The following is a 14522-nucleotide window of genomic DNA, read 5'->3' as shown; positions in this document are numbered from 1 at the left end:
GGTGGGGCTGAGAGGAGTCGATGGCATGGGAGTCTCGGTTCGTGATGCAAGAGAGGAAGACGACCCACCAATATGAGACTGCCCAAGCTTGTTGCGTATGGATTTAGGTGCGCCACGACCAATTGGTTGCTTGATGAATTTGCTTTCGATTGTCGCTGATGTTGGTAGGTCATCAAAGATCTCGAGCTCGGTACCATCACCAAAATTTCGTCTTCGAGTTGGCTTTGTGATCGGCTTCTTCGCAGCGAGCGTCAGTTCCAGGGGAGCCACGTTTCGTGCACGGCCAGGAGTTTCAGGGCGGTGTGTGAGGCGAGAGAACGGTCTTGATGGTATCGCACCGCTCTCGTGGGACTCAGCTGAGTCATGCCGGCGAATGTTGCGTGTAGTGGTTGTCTTCATGCTGCCATGTTGCGACTGGGAATTAGATACACCAGCAGGGAGAAAGGCCGGTTTTCTGGCATCTCCAAGGCGCGACTCAGAGCGGTCAGTTGGTGTCTTCGGTCGCGGTGGGAAATTGAGTCGAGATGTGATGCCTCCCATTTCGTTACGTGATGGGGGTCGGGGATATGGATGTTGCTTAGTTGGCGATTGCATACCTCGCATCACTGGCATCGAACGCTTTGATCGAAGGAGTTGTGCATTGGTAGTCGTGACAGATTCGGTTCGAAGAATATCCCCAGAATCCCGATGGCGAAGGCCTCGTCGGCTAGGGGTGGACGGCGCTGAAGGCAGGGACGGAGCAGGAATGCTAGATACCAATGATTGTGCTATGTGACCACTGAGACGAGACTCTGGTCTTCTGAACCGCGCAGCAGTAGGACCACTTTCCGAAACAGGTTCGAGTGTCGATCGAGGCCTTTCACGACCTCCATGAGGCCGTGGAATTCGAGTCGAGTTCGCTTGAGATTTGTTGTTGGTGAATGTGAGGGTCGTGGCAGGACGTTTTGGTGGGCTGGTGGTCCGCTGAGTTTGGTGCTTGACGTTACGGTTGAGCGTCAATTTGCCTGAATCGAAGACATCCCCATCTCCAATTTCAAAGTCGGCAAAGAAGTCATCCTTAGCTACAGCTCTCTTCCCTGCGTGCTGCTCGTCACAATAGTGGGATGCATCTGGTGAATGATTTTGCTGCCGCTTCTTGAGCACTTCATCGAATTTGAGAGGCCCAGACGGTAACACCAAGCAATCCAGACCGTCATCCTCACTTTCGGCTGTCAGACAGCTTGAAACGCTAGGGCTAAGCGCAGAGACGGATGAGTTTGGATCGGACCGGAGATCGCGTCTTGTGCCGCCATGGCGCGTACCCAGACTTCCTTCAGCCCACTCCATATCGATCTCTTCATCCTGCTGTGGAGTCCGTGGCGGCTCTTTGCGTGGAGCAAGTTTCAGTTCACCCTCGGTGGGAATCTCTAGGCCCTCTTCAATGTTCTCATTGTCTTTCTTGGTGGTCTTGGTTTGAGGCTGGGTGATCTGTACCAGTTTGTTTGGGCCTCTGGACTTCGCGACCTTGATTGTAGGCACATCGCCAAAATCGTCGTCATCGTCATTGTCTCGAAACTGCTCGAGGCTGACTGGAGCCGCTATCGCTTTGGTTGATGTAGCGTTCTGAGCCATTGATTTGAACGGGCTTCCGACCGGGCTTTTACGGAAAGCTGCACTGATTTGTCGAAGAGTATCAGGGTATTCTTTCCCTTCGGTTTTGGTGAGTTTGAGCTCACTACCAAACCCAGGTAACTCTAAATCCTCAGACCAATCGTCACCCAGAGCTCTCTTGATTTTCTTGCCACCCAGTCTTCGAATGGTGCCACCTTGTAGCGCTGATTTGGGTACGTCGGAAGGTATTGGGATGCCCTTGCTTTTGGCTACAGCGATTGCATCTTTTGCGGAAGCTTGGTCGTCATCTGGAAGCAGAACCTGCCAATCTTCGTCACCGTTGTTGGAGTCGAGGTCGGATCTCATAGACATTCGAGATGACATTGAGTCTCTGTGATGAGGCGCAGCAGAAAAGCTAGTCGATGAAGTTGCAGTTGAGGCTGTTCTGATTTGTAGGTCATCGACACCGTCGAAGTCCGCATCGTCATCCCAGCGCTCGATCTCATCATTCACAGGCTGACGTGGTTTGAGCGTCAACGGCTCCATTGTGAATGATGCCTCCAATATTGCACGTGAAGTTTGCAGAAGGTACCTTTGATACAGGTGATTTGAGGCTGTTGGCTGCCGTGTTACACCGTCAAGTCATGATGATCCGTAGACACAGGTGACAGAAAGCTGAAATATGAGGTCGAGCGAGTCTGTGACCAACCTTTCCGAAAAGTGAGGTGTTTTCGAAACTGAGGTGTTCTTGAGCAACCTCCTTGCCCTCGGTAGAGAGCCGGAGTAGCCGCGCAATGGGCCCTTCAGCAGAGGACAGGATACTCCGTATATGCGTATATGTTGGTGATTGACCAGGCTGAAGGTAAGCAAAGCCCTGGTTAGACAATATTCGATCACGGATCAAATCGAGGGGCTGGGTTTGACGGACGTCGGATCGTGAATGGTGTGGTCGGAAAGCACTCATTAGCGCCTTCCTCCTTAGGCTGTTCCCCAGCCGCACACGCGACTTGCCAAGACCGGAGCACGCGTTTATCCCACTAACCAAATCGGTGGAGCGCTGGGTGAGATATTCTGCGGTGCTGCCTGTCTGGAAAACGCTGGCTTGCACTCGAGATCGTTGAATGTGACTTTACTATGGACTCGTCGTCACCGATATTCTTGCGCACTTCTCCGGTTGGACGCTTTCACAGCCATGAAATCAGGCTGTACAAAGATCTAGTCCCCAGTTGAAGTGCTCCTCTCTTGTAACGCGACTCAAATGAAGGAGCCCCCCTTACAACAGTGTGATCATCTTGCACCATGTCCAAGTCGTGGGTATTGAAGTTCCCGCGCTCTGATGGAGATGGGTATCTCCTCCTTCAAGCCTCCACGACCAGCGAGGCTGCTCTGGACCTCAATCTACTAGCCACAGAAGGAGCAGCACCGTACAGGGGCAAGAGTATGCTGACCCCTGTGTATGCTGGAAGTGCACATACTGAATGAGTTCTAGTTCGTCAACGAAAGATCCCAGACTTGCGCGCGAAGAACTTCCATGGCACAGACGGCGAATGGCAGAACATCCTCCTTCATGTCTTTAAACCCCAATCCGCGGCGTGTCTGCCTAGCGACCAATGGAAAGGTCTAGAAGTCGTGGCAACTATTGGCAGCGGGAAAGTTACGATCACTTTACGAAACCGTATCGACAAAATCACACAACGACTAGGCTCAGTAGATCTTTCTCAGGATGACGATGCCGAAATCCAGCTCTTCGATTGGTGTGGTTCAGCAATCGACCAGAGATCCGTGCTGGAGGCTGAGCAAAGCGATCTACGCAGCAAATACGAGTCCGCCCAGGCGACCGTCACCTCACTTGAAGCTAAATTAGAGGAGCTCGTCAAGGCAAAGGCAGACCATGAAGAAGAGCTGATCTCCAAATTCGTGCTCCTTCTGAACGAGAAAAAACTAAAGATCAGAAATCAGCAACGAATCCTCAGCACTGCGAAGGTAGACAAGAAGAAACTACAACAGATGCAGAAGACGCTGGAAGGGAAGGGTCGGCGGGCCGAGTCGAGCAGAGCTGGTAAGCGACGGGCAGACGACCAGACTGAGGCAGCAGAAGAAGACTCGCAGAATGATTCCAGTGACGCCTTTGAGGAGATGGACGTGGACAAGCAAGAAGGTATCGTAGCAGGAAGCCAAGAAGCAAGCTCAGAACGACAGACAACGCCTGAGACGGGATCGGAAACAGAAGTCGATTCTGACGTTGATGCGGCTCCTGAACCAACATCAAAGACCGCCGGCCCCGTGCCAAAAGCAAGCACCTCACATCGAGCCGCAGCGTCGCAGCAGAAGAAGGCCAGCAGTCCTCCACTAAAGTCGGGTAAGAAGCGGCAAACTCCTACCAGGAATATATCTCCTCTTCCACCTGTCAGGGTCCTACCATTCGCGAAGAAAGGCGCCAAAGTAAAGAAGGCTGCGGAGCCGGAGCCATCCAAACCGCCAACTGAAGCAGGAAAACGGGATGATGGAAAGGCGAATGACAGTGGTGAAGAGACGGCCAGTGACAGTGACGATGACGAGTTATGATCGGAATGTCAGCATGATTATGAATTTATGGAATACGATTACATAATGGACTATGAGATACGATTGGGTAGCACTCTTTGCATTCTCAGGAGCCTCTATCATGGCGACAGGAAAGGATTATACCCCCTTTTCCCCACCAGCCCTAGCCTTGGGCTTGTTTCTGTATTCATGGTGATCGACAACTTACTCCGAAAAAAAGCAAACCCTACTCACCCCAGATGGTCCTATTCCGCACAGTCCATCGACTAGCTCACCGTTCTCCGGCTCAGACATACCCATCCATCATATCCCAGACGGTGTCGTGGCTGTCCCCCGTCTCGACTCTGCTGCCAGCCTTGCTCTTTCTTGGCCTATTCCGGAGGAAAAAGAAAGACTAGGAACAAGCTTGCAGACTTCGCGCGCATCCCACAATGGGAGAGTGTAATGAATTGAGCAGTCTTGGAGGCAGTGTGAAAGACGGGTGATGGTCTAGAGGGCAATGGTGAGAAAATTGCGATAGTGCTGTAGTACGGACGATTTTCAGGAAAGGGTTATCAAGGATTCCCACCTGGAAGGCATACTTTGGTTTTCTACGGGGTATTTTCGTCACTATGGCAGTGGTCTACCTCGATTGTAATACTGGGCTAGGCATTTTGTTTTTGTATATGACAATGATCCCTGAAGCCGAACCGGGTATGCAGATTCTGTGGTCAGAATCAAAGGCTCACGAGCTTCACATGTTCACCGATCGCAATGCTTTGATGATTCTGCACCGCCATGTGAGAGGCACTAAATTGCTTCACACATCTCTAGCCCTAATCGAATGAGTTTACGGACCATGATTTTATTTAGAGGGAATTTATATTGTGTAAAAGGTCTGGTAAAGATGTTTCCCAAAGAGTGGCTCAGGCCTTGGCGGGTGAATATACTACGTAGGTAAATGTTCACAGACCCCAGGCCCTGTTTCTGAAGACTTGTGAACGGTTCTTGTACACATTGATTGGCTCGTATTCCTGTATCTGCATGCAGGTATCTTGCTTTCACCTCCAGTGCGACAGAGTTATGCAGTATCTTAAGCCATAGTCGTCTCCATAATGAGAACAATGACAACTCGTACTATTATCCACTTCTCGTACCCTTGGCAATGCATCCATCCTTAGGCCCGCCCCATTCAAGAAACTCATAGTATCTCACGTCTGATACTGACTCTCCTATCTGTCTTCTTCCTCCTCTGATACATATATCATCCCATCCCATCCCATCCCATCCCAGTCCCCTCCTTCACTCAACCCTAACGTCCTGGCTAGTATCCAACTCCTCAAACCGCCTCAGGTCCATCGGCTTCTCCAGCAACGGCAGTACATACGGATCGAACGTCTTCCAGTAGGGATTATTCAGATGGAACTGCTGGCTCTACACACATCGTATCAGCATGAATCCCCAATAAGCAATACATCTTATCCCCCTCATCCTTCCCTAAACCCCTCACGACATCCCCCATCCCTCCACTCACACAATCCTCCACAATGCATGACTCAGGCAGAAGAAGAACAAGAAGCATGGCGATAGCATACAGATTCCCGTTCATACCTCTCCACAATCGTGAACTCCCGCTTATCAAACACACTCTGCATCACGAACCACGACAAGGTCTCTTTGTCCTGTGAATAGACGCGAGAAGCCTCGATGAGCTTGCTTTTCAGTTTTTCGATGCACTCGGGGTCAGATTTCGCGGTCAGGTGGACCGTTATTGTGTAGACCATCTTTAAAGGCTGAAAGAGGATGCTAGGGATTTTAGGGGGCACAAGGCTTCGTAGGCGAAGCGGAACGATCAGACGGTGATGATGATGGCGGTGAGGCGGGATGAAGAGGAGATGGACGATCTACACGTCTTGCCAAGAGGGTGTGTAGGACTGGGTGGGGAACGAGGGTTAGTGCAGCTTCGAGTCAACGTGCGGTTGAAGGGACGACACGAGGAGAAAAAAAGAAAAAAGGGAAGAAGACTGGAGAAGCTAAAGGGCAAGGGCGAGGAAATCTTCCTGTTGGCACTTATTACTCGTAATTGCTGGTTGAAAGTCGCGACCTTTTGCCTCGTTATTGTCATGTAGGAAACTCAGAACTACCCCTCCATCATGTTCATAGGCGCCTTTCTGCGGGGTAAGCTGTTTTCCAGAGAGGGGATGGTCCGTGAAAAGCGTTGGCAGGAGATCTTCTTTGGCTCAGATGTACATACCCTGGGGTCGATAGAAGGATGCAGAGAGCTGATAGAGATATGAAGTATAGGGTGGCAATGACGTCTCCATTGACCCAGCGTCTTTTATGTACAAGGACTTGATATTCTTGCCCTGCGTCCGCAGAACCGCAGCTTAACACCATTCTCCTGTAACCTCCAATGCGGATTTCGGACGTGGAAAAGACACCGCAATGACATGTCAACCGTAAGAGACTTGTGGTAGTGGACCATACTCATTCTGCGGATTTGGTTCGCCTTGAGCCATAAAGTTCGTCTCCGGGTTGCCTGTTGCTTTGGCCGCCGAACATCGTGCCATTGTAGGTGAACTAAGATGACAACAGTTAGTGACAGTTCAAGCAAGGCGAACAAGAAGGAATAGGTACCTTCTTGAGATAACATCTGTGAAGAAGAAGTTTTCGATCGGCTTCTTCAAGGGCTTTCCCGTGGCTTTTGCACCCTTATTTTGATCTACCAGCTGCACCTTGCTCAAGGAGCCCAATGAGCTTGGCTCAACCACATCGTAGCATCTCAGCACTGGGCTGATCTGCTCCATGCGATCTCTCAGCCCCTCGATATCGTCATATGGAAGTGGTTGACCAAAGTATTCGCTCACAGCACGGATGATCTTCCAATCATCTCTTGCCGCTCCAGCCAATGACACAGCAGCTCTCGTGATCTGACACCTACCTTCGGTGTTGAGATAGGTACCGGACTTTTCAGTATAGGTAGCACCTGGAAGCACCACATCTGCAATCTGAGCACCAGCATCACCATGATGACCCTGGTACACTACAAACGCATCTTTCGGAATGTCAGCCTCATTGAAATTATCAGCACCAAGCAGCCAAATCATCTTTGGCTTGACTTTTGCAACTTCCGGTGAAGGTGTAGTGAAGCCAACTTCATAAGCACCAGCTCTTGATGCATCCCTTTGGAGTACATTGTACCCTTTCCATTCAGGCGTAATAAACCTTGCAGCATTCCTGTCAACAAATGCTCCAATTGATTCATAGATTGCCTTTGCGTCTGGATGCTCTGTCACAGCGCTACCCACGATGATCATGGGCTTCTTGGCTGATGACAGTTTCTTGCCAAAGGGGCCGGATAGGACTGCTTTGACGGCTGCCGCATCAGCACCAAGATGCTCGAAGCCAAAAGTGCTCTCGAAAGTTTCGCCCACCAAACCGATTTCCAGATCAGATCGTAGCCATTGTTTGCGTATTCTTGCATTCAGAACTGCGGCCTCATGTCGCGGGTTGGTGCCAACAAGAAGCATCGCATCTGCTTCTTCCACGCCATATATCTTGGAATTGAACAAGTAATTCGACCTCACATCCACGCCATGCGCAATCGGCTCACTTCCACCAGGTTGGTCAAGCGCAAGATTTTCTGAGCCAAGTCTGTTAGCAAGATCCTTCATCGCCACCAACGACTCTATTTCGATAAGCTGTCCCGCCATCACTTTGAACTCGTTTTCTTTCACATCAAGCTGCTGAAATGTTCTTCCAATCTCGGTAAGGGCCTGCTCCCACGAAGCAGGAGCGAAGTTGTCATCTCTTCTTATTAAGGGAGTTGTGAGCCGTTGTGTCTTAAGTCCATCGCAGGCAAAACGTGATTTGTCATTGATCCATTCCTCGTTTACGTCGTCATTTAGTCGTGGTAGAATCCGCATCACTTCCATGCCTCTAGCGTCTACCCTGATATTCGAGCCCAGCCCATCTAGCACATCAATCGTCTCGGTGTGGCGCAATTCCCATGGTCGGGCTCGAAACGCATAGGGCTTTGATGTGAGTGCACCGACTGGGCAGAGGTCAATGACATTGCCTGACAGTTCAGTGTCAAGAGCAGTTTCGAGGTAAGTGCCAATCTGCATATCGTTCCCTCGTCCTGTAGAGCCCAGCTCTGGAGCACCTGCGACATCGTTCGCGAATCGTATACACCGACTACAATGAATGCATCGATTCATAGATGTCTTGACCAACGGTCCAATATTCTTGTCCTCAACACCTCGTTTACCAGTAATCTCATGGAAGCGACCTCGATCTGCACCGTATCTCATAGACTGATCTTGTAAATCGCATTCGCCACCTTGATCACAGATGGGGCAGTCAAGAGGATGATTTGCAAGCAAGAATTCCATCACACCTTCTCTTGCTTTATGAGTGAGGGGAGAATTGGTCTTCACGACCATTCCTGGCTGTACAGGCCATGCGCAGGAGGCAACAGGTTTGGGAGCTCTCTCAACTTCGACCAAGCACATTCGACAGTTTCCAGCAATCATCAGCTTTCTGTGATTAGGTTAGTAGACGCACCCGCTATGGACTCTGCTTGTCAACTCACTCATGGTAACAGTATCTCGGAATCGTAACTCCAGCCTTTTCACAAGCTTGAATCAATGCTGAGCCAGCCTCTATCGAAACCTTCTTGCCATCGACTGTGAGCTCGACCTCGGCCGGCCGCCGCACCGTCGAACTGAAGCTTCGGAAGACATCGACGCCGGCGGGTCGTCTCACTCGAATGGATGCACGAAGAAGCTGGGAGCGCATAATAAGGGTCTACCAGCTTCAGCAGCAATATCCGGCGAGCTTGTTTATGGCGAACGGGGTGGCGGTGGAGCTCTCGAAATCGACCAAATACTGACGTTCCCTACTGCATATGGTGGCAAAGAGACAATGCTGGAGATGGGATTGGTTCGGCTGGTTCGGCAAGTTCCGGCTCCAGCTCCACTTCCCTTGTAGATTTTCACTCCGGGCAGCAAAACTTTCCTTTCTCCTCTACATACTCATTCGGACATGTTTTATTGTAGGAGAGAGAGACGCTTTCGAGCCCATCTTTCTTTCCTCTGCTACGTGATCCAAGATCGACTTTCTTGCACCGTAGCTGGAGCACGCTACGACTGTCCTCTAGGAGAGCTTCAATGATGCTCGTGTTCCTTACCGACGGATGCTACATAAAATTTCAACGTTTCTGAGCCTTCAGATTTCGTGGGACTCATTGGTTATTTTTTTCAGCTACTGAAAAGCGGTAGGTCTCTTGAGCTAGGATTCCTCCTTGGTGATTCATGTGATAAACGACTCTCCCTTACCAAGGATTTCATAGTATCACTCGCCCGCAATGCGAGGAAATGAATATCTGTACACTCGTAATCGGACTATGCAATCTATTTTTCACCATGTTTACCAGTATTCCCAGTATCTGCTGGATCCCAAGTAGACTCCTGTTTCGTTCCTGGAGGTAGCCAACTACTCTGGAAACTATTCCTTGGTGCAGCAGTGCCTACTGCATCACCTTCTTTCTTAAACAACGAGCCTGGGAATTCATAAACTCGCTCATTCGATTCTGTTCTAGGACGTGGTAATGAGCCGTTTGCAGACTTCGTTTCGGGCTCTTCAGTAAGAGGTAGCAGCGCTGCTTTGTTCCGAAAGTGATCCGCTTTTGCTCGTCGCTCTGCTGCGTCGTCCATGCTATTTCGATCGTACAAATAGAGCCCAAAGAAGGTAAGAGCCACTCCGAAAGCCTGAATTGGTGTGGTCGGATTACGAAACCAGATGATTGCCACTACAATCACCCATACACGTTTGATCAACGAAGCCACCGAGTAGGAGACTGGTGAGAGCAGAGAGAGCAGAACAAAGGCCATAATGTTCTGCCCAAAGTGGAAGATGCCATTGAACACAAACTCCACAAATAAAGCTCCGTGCTCCAACGAACCCTTCTTGCCTGACAGGTCGATAGTGCCATCACGCCATATGTCGGTGATGATTGTGAAGCCTTCTGATAAAAGCCAGACTGGCGCAGTCAGAAGGAAAGCCCCAACTGAGCAGTAGCAAAGCAGATTAAGCTTGTCTAATTTTTTGCTGTGCTGTGAATTGCCTTCTGCGTCCGCTCTTGATGCTTCATTGAATAGCTTCTTGGAGAAAATGTTCTGAGTGACAAAGACTAAAGCTGCCACAAAAGCGCAGCTGATTCCAACAAGATTGCTTGAGAAATCAGTCGAGCATGCTAGCATCACCCCAACAGTCAACGGCACTAGGGACAGATATGTCGCACGAGCATATCGGATTCGAAAGAAGAGTCGATATGCCAGCACAGTAAAGAGTGGCGAAAGTCCTTTGATGGTATGTACCAAGGACACTGGTATCTTAGAAGTCGCTGTGGAGCTCAGGAGATGACCCAGAAGCTGAAAGACTGCTAATGGCATGGTGGTAGAGATGACCTCCCTGGATGGGTATCTAATACCGTTCTTGAGTGCCGGAATGGCTGTCTTCAAGCTTGGGAAGACTGAAGCCAGGTAGGCAAAGACAAGACACCATAGCGAGACACAAGCAAATTGAACGATAGTCAGTGTGACCGGCTTCGGAAAGGCATTCAGTATGGATTTTGAGGAAGTATTGGTGAGGGCTGATGTCATGTACCATACAATGCAAAGCGCCTGGTGGATGTTAGAACCGACTTTGTCTGTCAGCAGAGAGTTCTGGGCTCACAATAAGTTTGTAGGACACTGGTGCTTTGAGAGCTTCAGCAAGCTCGTGGGTATTCACGCTGAGACTACCTCGTCTTTGGCGGAAGTTGTCCAGGGCTTCGCTGACACTTCTTTTTGACCGATGCTTGTGCAGACCCCCATTTCTGTTCTCCCAGCCCGTCTGACTTGACCTGCGAGCAGGCCAAATCTTGACAGAGTGTGGAGCTACCTGGGGGCTGGTATCCTGAGGCTGGGTAATGGGGTATTGCTTGTCCGTTAACCGGGTGTCTTCAAATGAAGGAAATTTCTCGCCAACGTGGTCCATCGGGTATTGATGAGGTGAGAGAGGAGTCGGTGATTGAAGGGGAAAGGATAGACGTGTCGGACTGTGACTGAAGAGTGTGGTTGTTATCATTGCATCCTCTGGCGACTGGTAGGCATGTTAGTGAACCGGGGGTCAAAGTGTTCTTGTCTTTCAGAGCTGTCATACAGATTATCATATTGCAAGGCCATATAATCGAAACATCCGACCTGATAGCTACAGATCCTTTGCAGCTTCACGGGGTGGAAGGCGCAACAACTTCAGATGGAGGCACAGGCCAGGAATACTTCGAGCTTCGGAGCTTGCCTTGTGTCAGCCTCGTCGATATCTTCAACAAGCATTAAGCAGAGTTGCAGCTACAAGCGCAGAAACCAGAAACGTGTACATTAGTACGGAGTACATAGTATCAAGTCATTGAATCCCAATGGTTGCGGACTTTCCCGATATAGAATCTGGTCCGCGCGTCCAGGGTCCTAGGTGAAACATCGCTGCCAATCACCTCAACTCCTGCCACCACCTGTTCAAATATCATCGAATATGCGATTCTAGTGCAAGATTGTAAGCGACATCGACCACAGTGGACTACCAGCCTCTCGCAATGTCTGTACAGTAACTGGACAAAAGGCGCGAAGACCTCTAAGGGGATTGTTATGCTCATTGACCACGATATGGCTTTAGTCGATTCTCCTGTACCCGAGCTTCAGTTTTCAAAAAGATGGCATCTTCTTGGACCATTTCGGATAGGCACGCGAGGTACCGTGATCAGTGAAAATATTTCGGAGCGGTACAATTGACGACGACTACCAGAAGCTGTGTGGGGAGCTAATCCGCTTGAAGCCTATGGCGGCTTTCACAGGCTGCCTGTGGATTCTGAAGCCAAGTTTCACAGCTCCCTAGGCATTGATGGGCTGGTGAAATGGTCGACACTGGAAGATGTCTTGAGCTGTGGTTCGTTCACAGAACGTCTATCGATCGAGCTTAACATTGCGTTCCCGTCAGTGAACTGGACGTTCCAACAATCTGTATATGGCTGGCCAGCATTACAATATCAAGCATATGCGCGCGGTTTCATTGATTTGACAGGGCACTCTTCACATAGAGTGGCTTTCTCTGCCGAGCATGTTCTCGAGCTCGCCGTGAATGACAGTCCCATTTTTGGGGGTGACGTCTATGGATTTTGTCGTGCACCCATGATCTTGGATCTGGTTCCGGGTAAGAACAAGATTGATCTACGCTTGATTCGTGATGTTCGAGCCATGGGTGGCATTGGGAGTCCTTCGATTTTTGTCCGGTTGAGTTTCGGGCGGTGCGATAGGGGCTTGAATGTTGTTGATAAGTCTACTATTCTGCCGGACGTGATCAATGGGAAATTGACAAGCCCATATGCGTCTGTTATCTTATGCAATGCGGCTGAAGACTGGGTTAGTATTGTTGCTGTACGAAGTTATAATGTTCGTACGCTACCCTGTTCTTTATATTAACCAAGCTACTAACTAGAGAAGGACTCTTCAAATATCAGATTACTAAGTCCGTCATCTGTATCATTTGCGCCTGGTCAATCACGACCTGTGGGGCTCTACTTCAGTGCTTGCTCTGTCGACGTGGTCCAAGGTATCAGGATAGCCTTTGTTTATAAGATGACGAGCCACCAGTTCGAGCAGGCCACGCCTTTCCTCCAGCTTAATTTCTGTCAGAGACTGATTCAAAGCCCCCATAAGTTTACGTTCTTACATCCAAGTGGCACAGTATCCTATGCCATCCTACGGCCTCCATCAAGCAATGTGATAAAGCCAAGGCTTCCCATCCTTATGAACCTTCATGGTGCCGGTCTAGAATCGGACAGCCACCAAGTACGTCATATGCTGGATGCTGTGCCTGAGCTAGATGCTTGGGTCTTATTTCCAACTGGCATGAGCCCATGGAGTGGTGATGACTGGCATGTGTGGGGTTACGCAGATGTCACAGCAGCCGTTTCAGCGATACCTCAATGGATCCGTAACATGAACTGGTCAGGACCAGGCGTTGACACCGAAAGCTGGTTCGTGACTGGCCATTCAAATGGTGGACAAGGTGCGTGGTTTATATCCACACACCAGCCAGACAAAGTTATTGCTACTGCAGCTCTTTCTGGCTACTCTTCCATCCAGAACTATGTTCCATACCTGATGTGGAGAGAAGTCAGCCCACTGGTGGAGTCAATTGTTCAAAACTCTTTGAGCAGCTACCGCCATGAGCTTTTAGTGGAAAACATGAAGGGCATCCCTATCTATCAACAGCATGGTGCCGAAGATGACAACGTTCCTCCATATCACTCACGACTTATTCACAGTCTTCTCCATGAGAGCGGCTGTCCGTCAACGTATATGGAACTGTCCGAACAGGGCCACTGGTTTGATGGGGTTATGACAACTGGTCCACTTCGGGCCTTTTACATGTCTATTCTGGATTCTGACACTTCAAGAAGACAAATCCCAAAGGACTTTAGATTTTGTGTGCCCAACTCTGGCGATACTGGTTACCGAATGGGCATTTTGGCTGACCAGCTGGAATCACCAGACTATCTCGGCACGCTCAGTGTTCATCGAGATGATGAAGAGCGTCTTTGGCATATCAAAACATCAAACATGCATCGCATGCACCTTTGCTTTCCTGTCACTGGAGTCCAACAGCCTAAAGCACTCCTGGTTGATGAAACCTCAATCCAGATTCCCACAACCAACGCCACAGAAGAAGTAGCCCTTGTCAGACAAAATGACAAATGGAAGATGGTGAACGGCCAGAACTGGAAATGTCTATTTACTCGTTATGGAAGGCAACGAGGGAGTCTGGATGCAATTTTGAGAACCTCGTCACCTTTTAAAATGCAGGTGTGCTCAGACGGAGCTCAGGAAGCTGCATTACAAGTGAGCCGGAACCTGATCCAATACTATCGTGCTGATGCCGAGATTGTTACCCCTGAGCAATATTCTGAAGGCCCCAATTGCGGGAATGTCATCACTCTTGTCTTGGGCAACGCTGTTCTTTTCCCCCTCTTAGCTGACTTTCCCATCCAAGTACATGCCAACGGCATCGAGATAAGGAGACCAGGCGTTGACAAGCTGAAGCGGATACCTTCACATGCAGGCCTTGGGACTGCTTTTCTTCGGCCACTTCACAATGAGAATCTTGAACTGGTTCTTTGGGGCTATGACAGTGTTGGTCTGCAGCAGGCAGTCCGCATGGTGCCTATATTGACAGGAGCAGGACAGCCAGATTTCATAGTTCTGGACAATGATGCCAGGTGGAAGGGTGTTGGAGGAGTGTTAGCAATGGGCTTCTTTGACTATGCATGGCAGATTTCTCAAGCATCCTACATACCTTAAGCACCAGCA

At 49.7% G+C, this 14522-nt stretch overlaps 6 protein-coding genes across 6 annotated transcripts in view; 2 read left to right on the top strand and 4 right to left on the bottom strand.

Annotated features, from left to right (window-relative positions):
- EPUS_06293 (uncharacterized protein) overlaps positions 1 to 2136 on the bottom strand; it is a gene marked incomplete at both ends in the record, with an annotated part of 3165 nt that extends 1029 nt beyond the window's left edge. The window contains one exon of the mRNA XM_007787395.1: positions 1 to 2136. This exon is cut by the window's left edge and continues 1029 nt beyond it. Coding sequence (XP_007785585.1) covers positions 1 to 2136 — 2136 coding nt within the window.
- Positions 2137 to 2889: 753 nt separating this feature from the next.
- On the top strand, positions 2890 to 4155 carry EPUS_06292 (uncharacterized protein; the record flags this gene model as incomplete). Its single annotated transcript, XM_007787394.1, has 2 exons — positions 2890 to 3028; positions 3080 to 4155. 2 exons carry the CDS (start codon positions 2890 to 2892, stop codon positions 4153 to 4155), a joined length of 1215 nt encoding a protein of 404 aa, XP_007785584.1.
- Positions 4156 to 5415: 1260 nt separating this feature from the next.
- EPUS_06291 (uncharacterized protein) lies at positions 5416 to 5897 on the bottom strand (the record flags this gene model as incomplete). Its single annotated transcript, XM_007787393.1, has 2 exons — positions 5416 to 5547; positions 5709 to 5897. 2 exons carry the CDS (start codon positions 5895 to 5897, stop codon positions 5416 to 5418), a joined length of 321 nt encoding a protein of 106 aa, XP_007785583.1.
- A 669-nt stretch (positions 5898 to 6566) lies between these two features.
- Positions 6567 to 8913, bottom strand: EPUS_06290 (uncharacterized protein; the record flags this gene model as incomplete). The annotated part of the gene is made up of 3 exons (XM_007787392.1): positions 6567 to 6693; positions 6751 to 8655; positions 8708 to 8913. The coding sequence occupies 3 exons, from the start codon at positions 8911 to 8913 to the stop codon at positions 6567 to 6569; spliced, it is 2238 nt and encodes a 745-aa protein (XP_007785582.1).
- Positions 8914 to 9527: 614 nt separating this feature from the next.
- EPUS_06289 (uncharacterized protein) lies at positions 9528 to 11154 on the bottom strand (the record flags this gene model as incomplete). Its single annotated transcript, XM_007787391.1, has 2 exons — positions 9528 to 10799; positions 10852 to 11154. 2 exons carry the CDS (start codon positions 11152 to 11154, stop codon positions 9528 to 9530), a joined length of 1575 nt encoding a protein of 524 aa, XP_007785581.1.
- Positions 11155 to 11819: 665 nt separating this feature from the next.
- EPUS_06288 (uncharacterized protein) lies at positions 11820 to 14513 on the top strand (the record flags this gene model as incomplete). Its single annotated transcript, XM_007787390.1, has 3 exons — positions 11820 to 11904; positions 11959 to 12602; positions 12654 to 14513. The coding sequence occupies 3 exons, from the start codon at positions 11820 to 11822 to the stop codon at positions 14511 to 14513; spliced, it is 2589 nt and encodes an 862-aa protein (XP_007785580.1).
- Positions 14514 to 14522: the final 9 nt, after the last annotated feature.

The sequence above is a fragment of the Endocarpon pusillum genome, assembly GCF_000464535.1.
Source record: "Endocarpon pusillum Z07020 unplaced genomic scaffold C673589, whole genome shotgun sequence".
In the NCBI taxonomy this organism is placed as follows: Eukaryota; Fungi; Ascomycota; class Eurotiomycetes; order Verrucariales; family Verrucariaceae; genus Endocarpon; species Endocarpon pusillum.
Note: the sequence above shows the minus strand (reverse complement) of the source record. Positions and strands in the feature narration are given on the sequence as shown.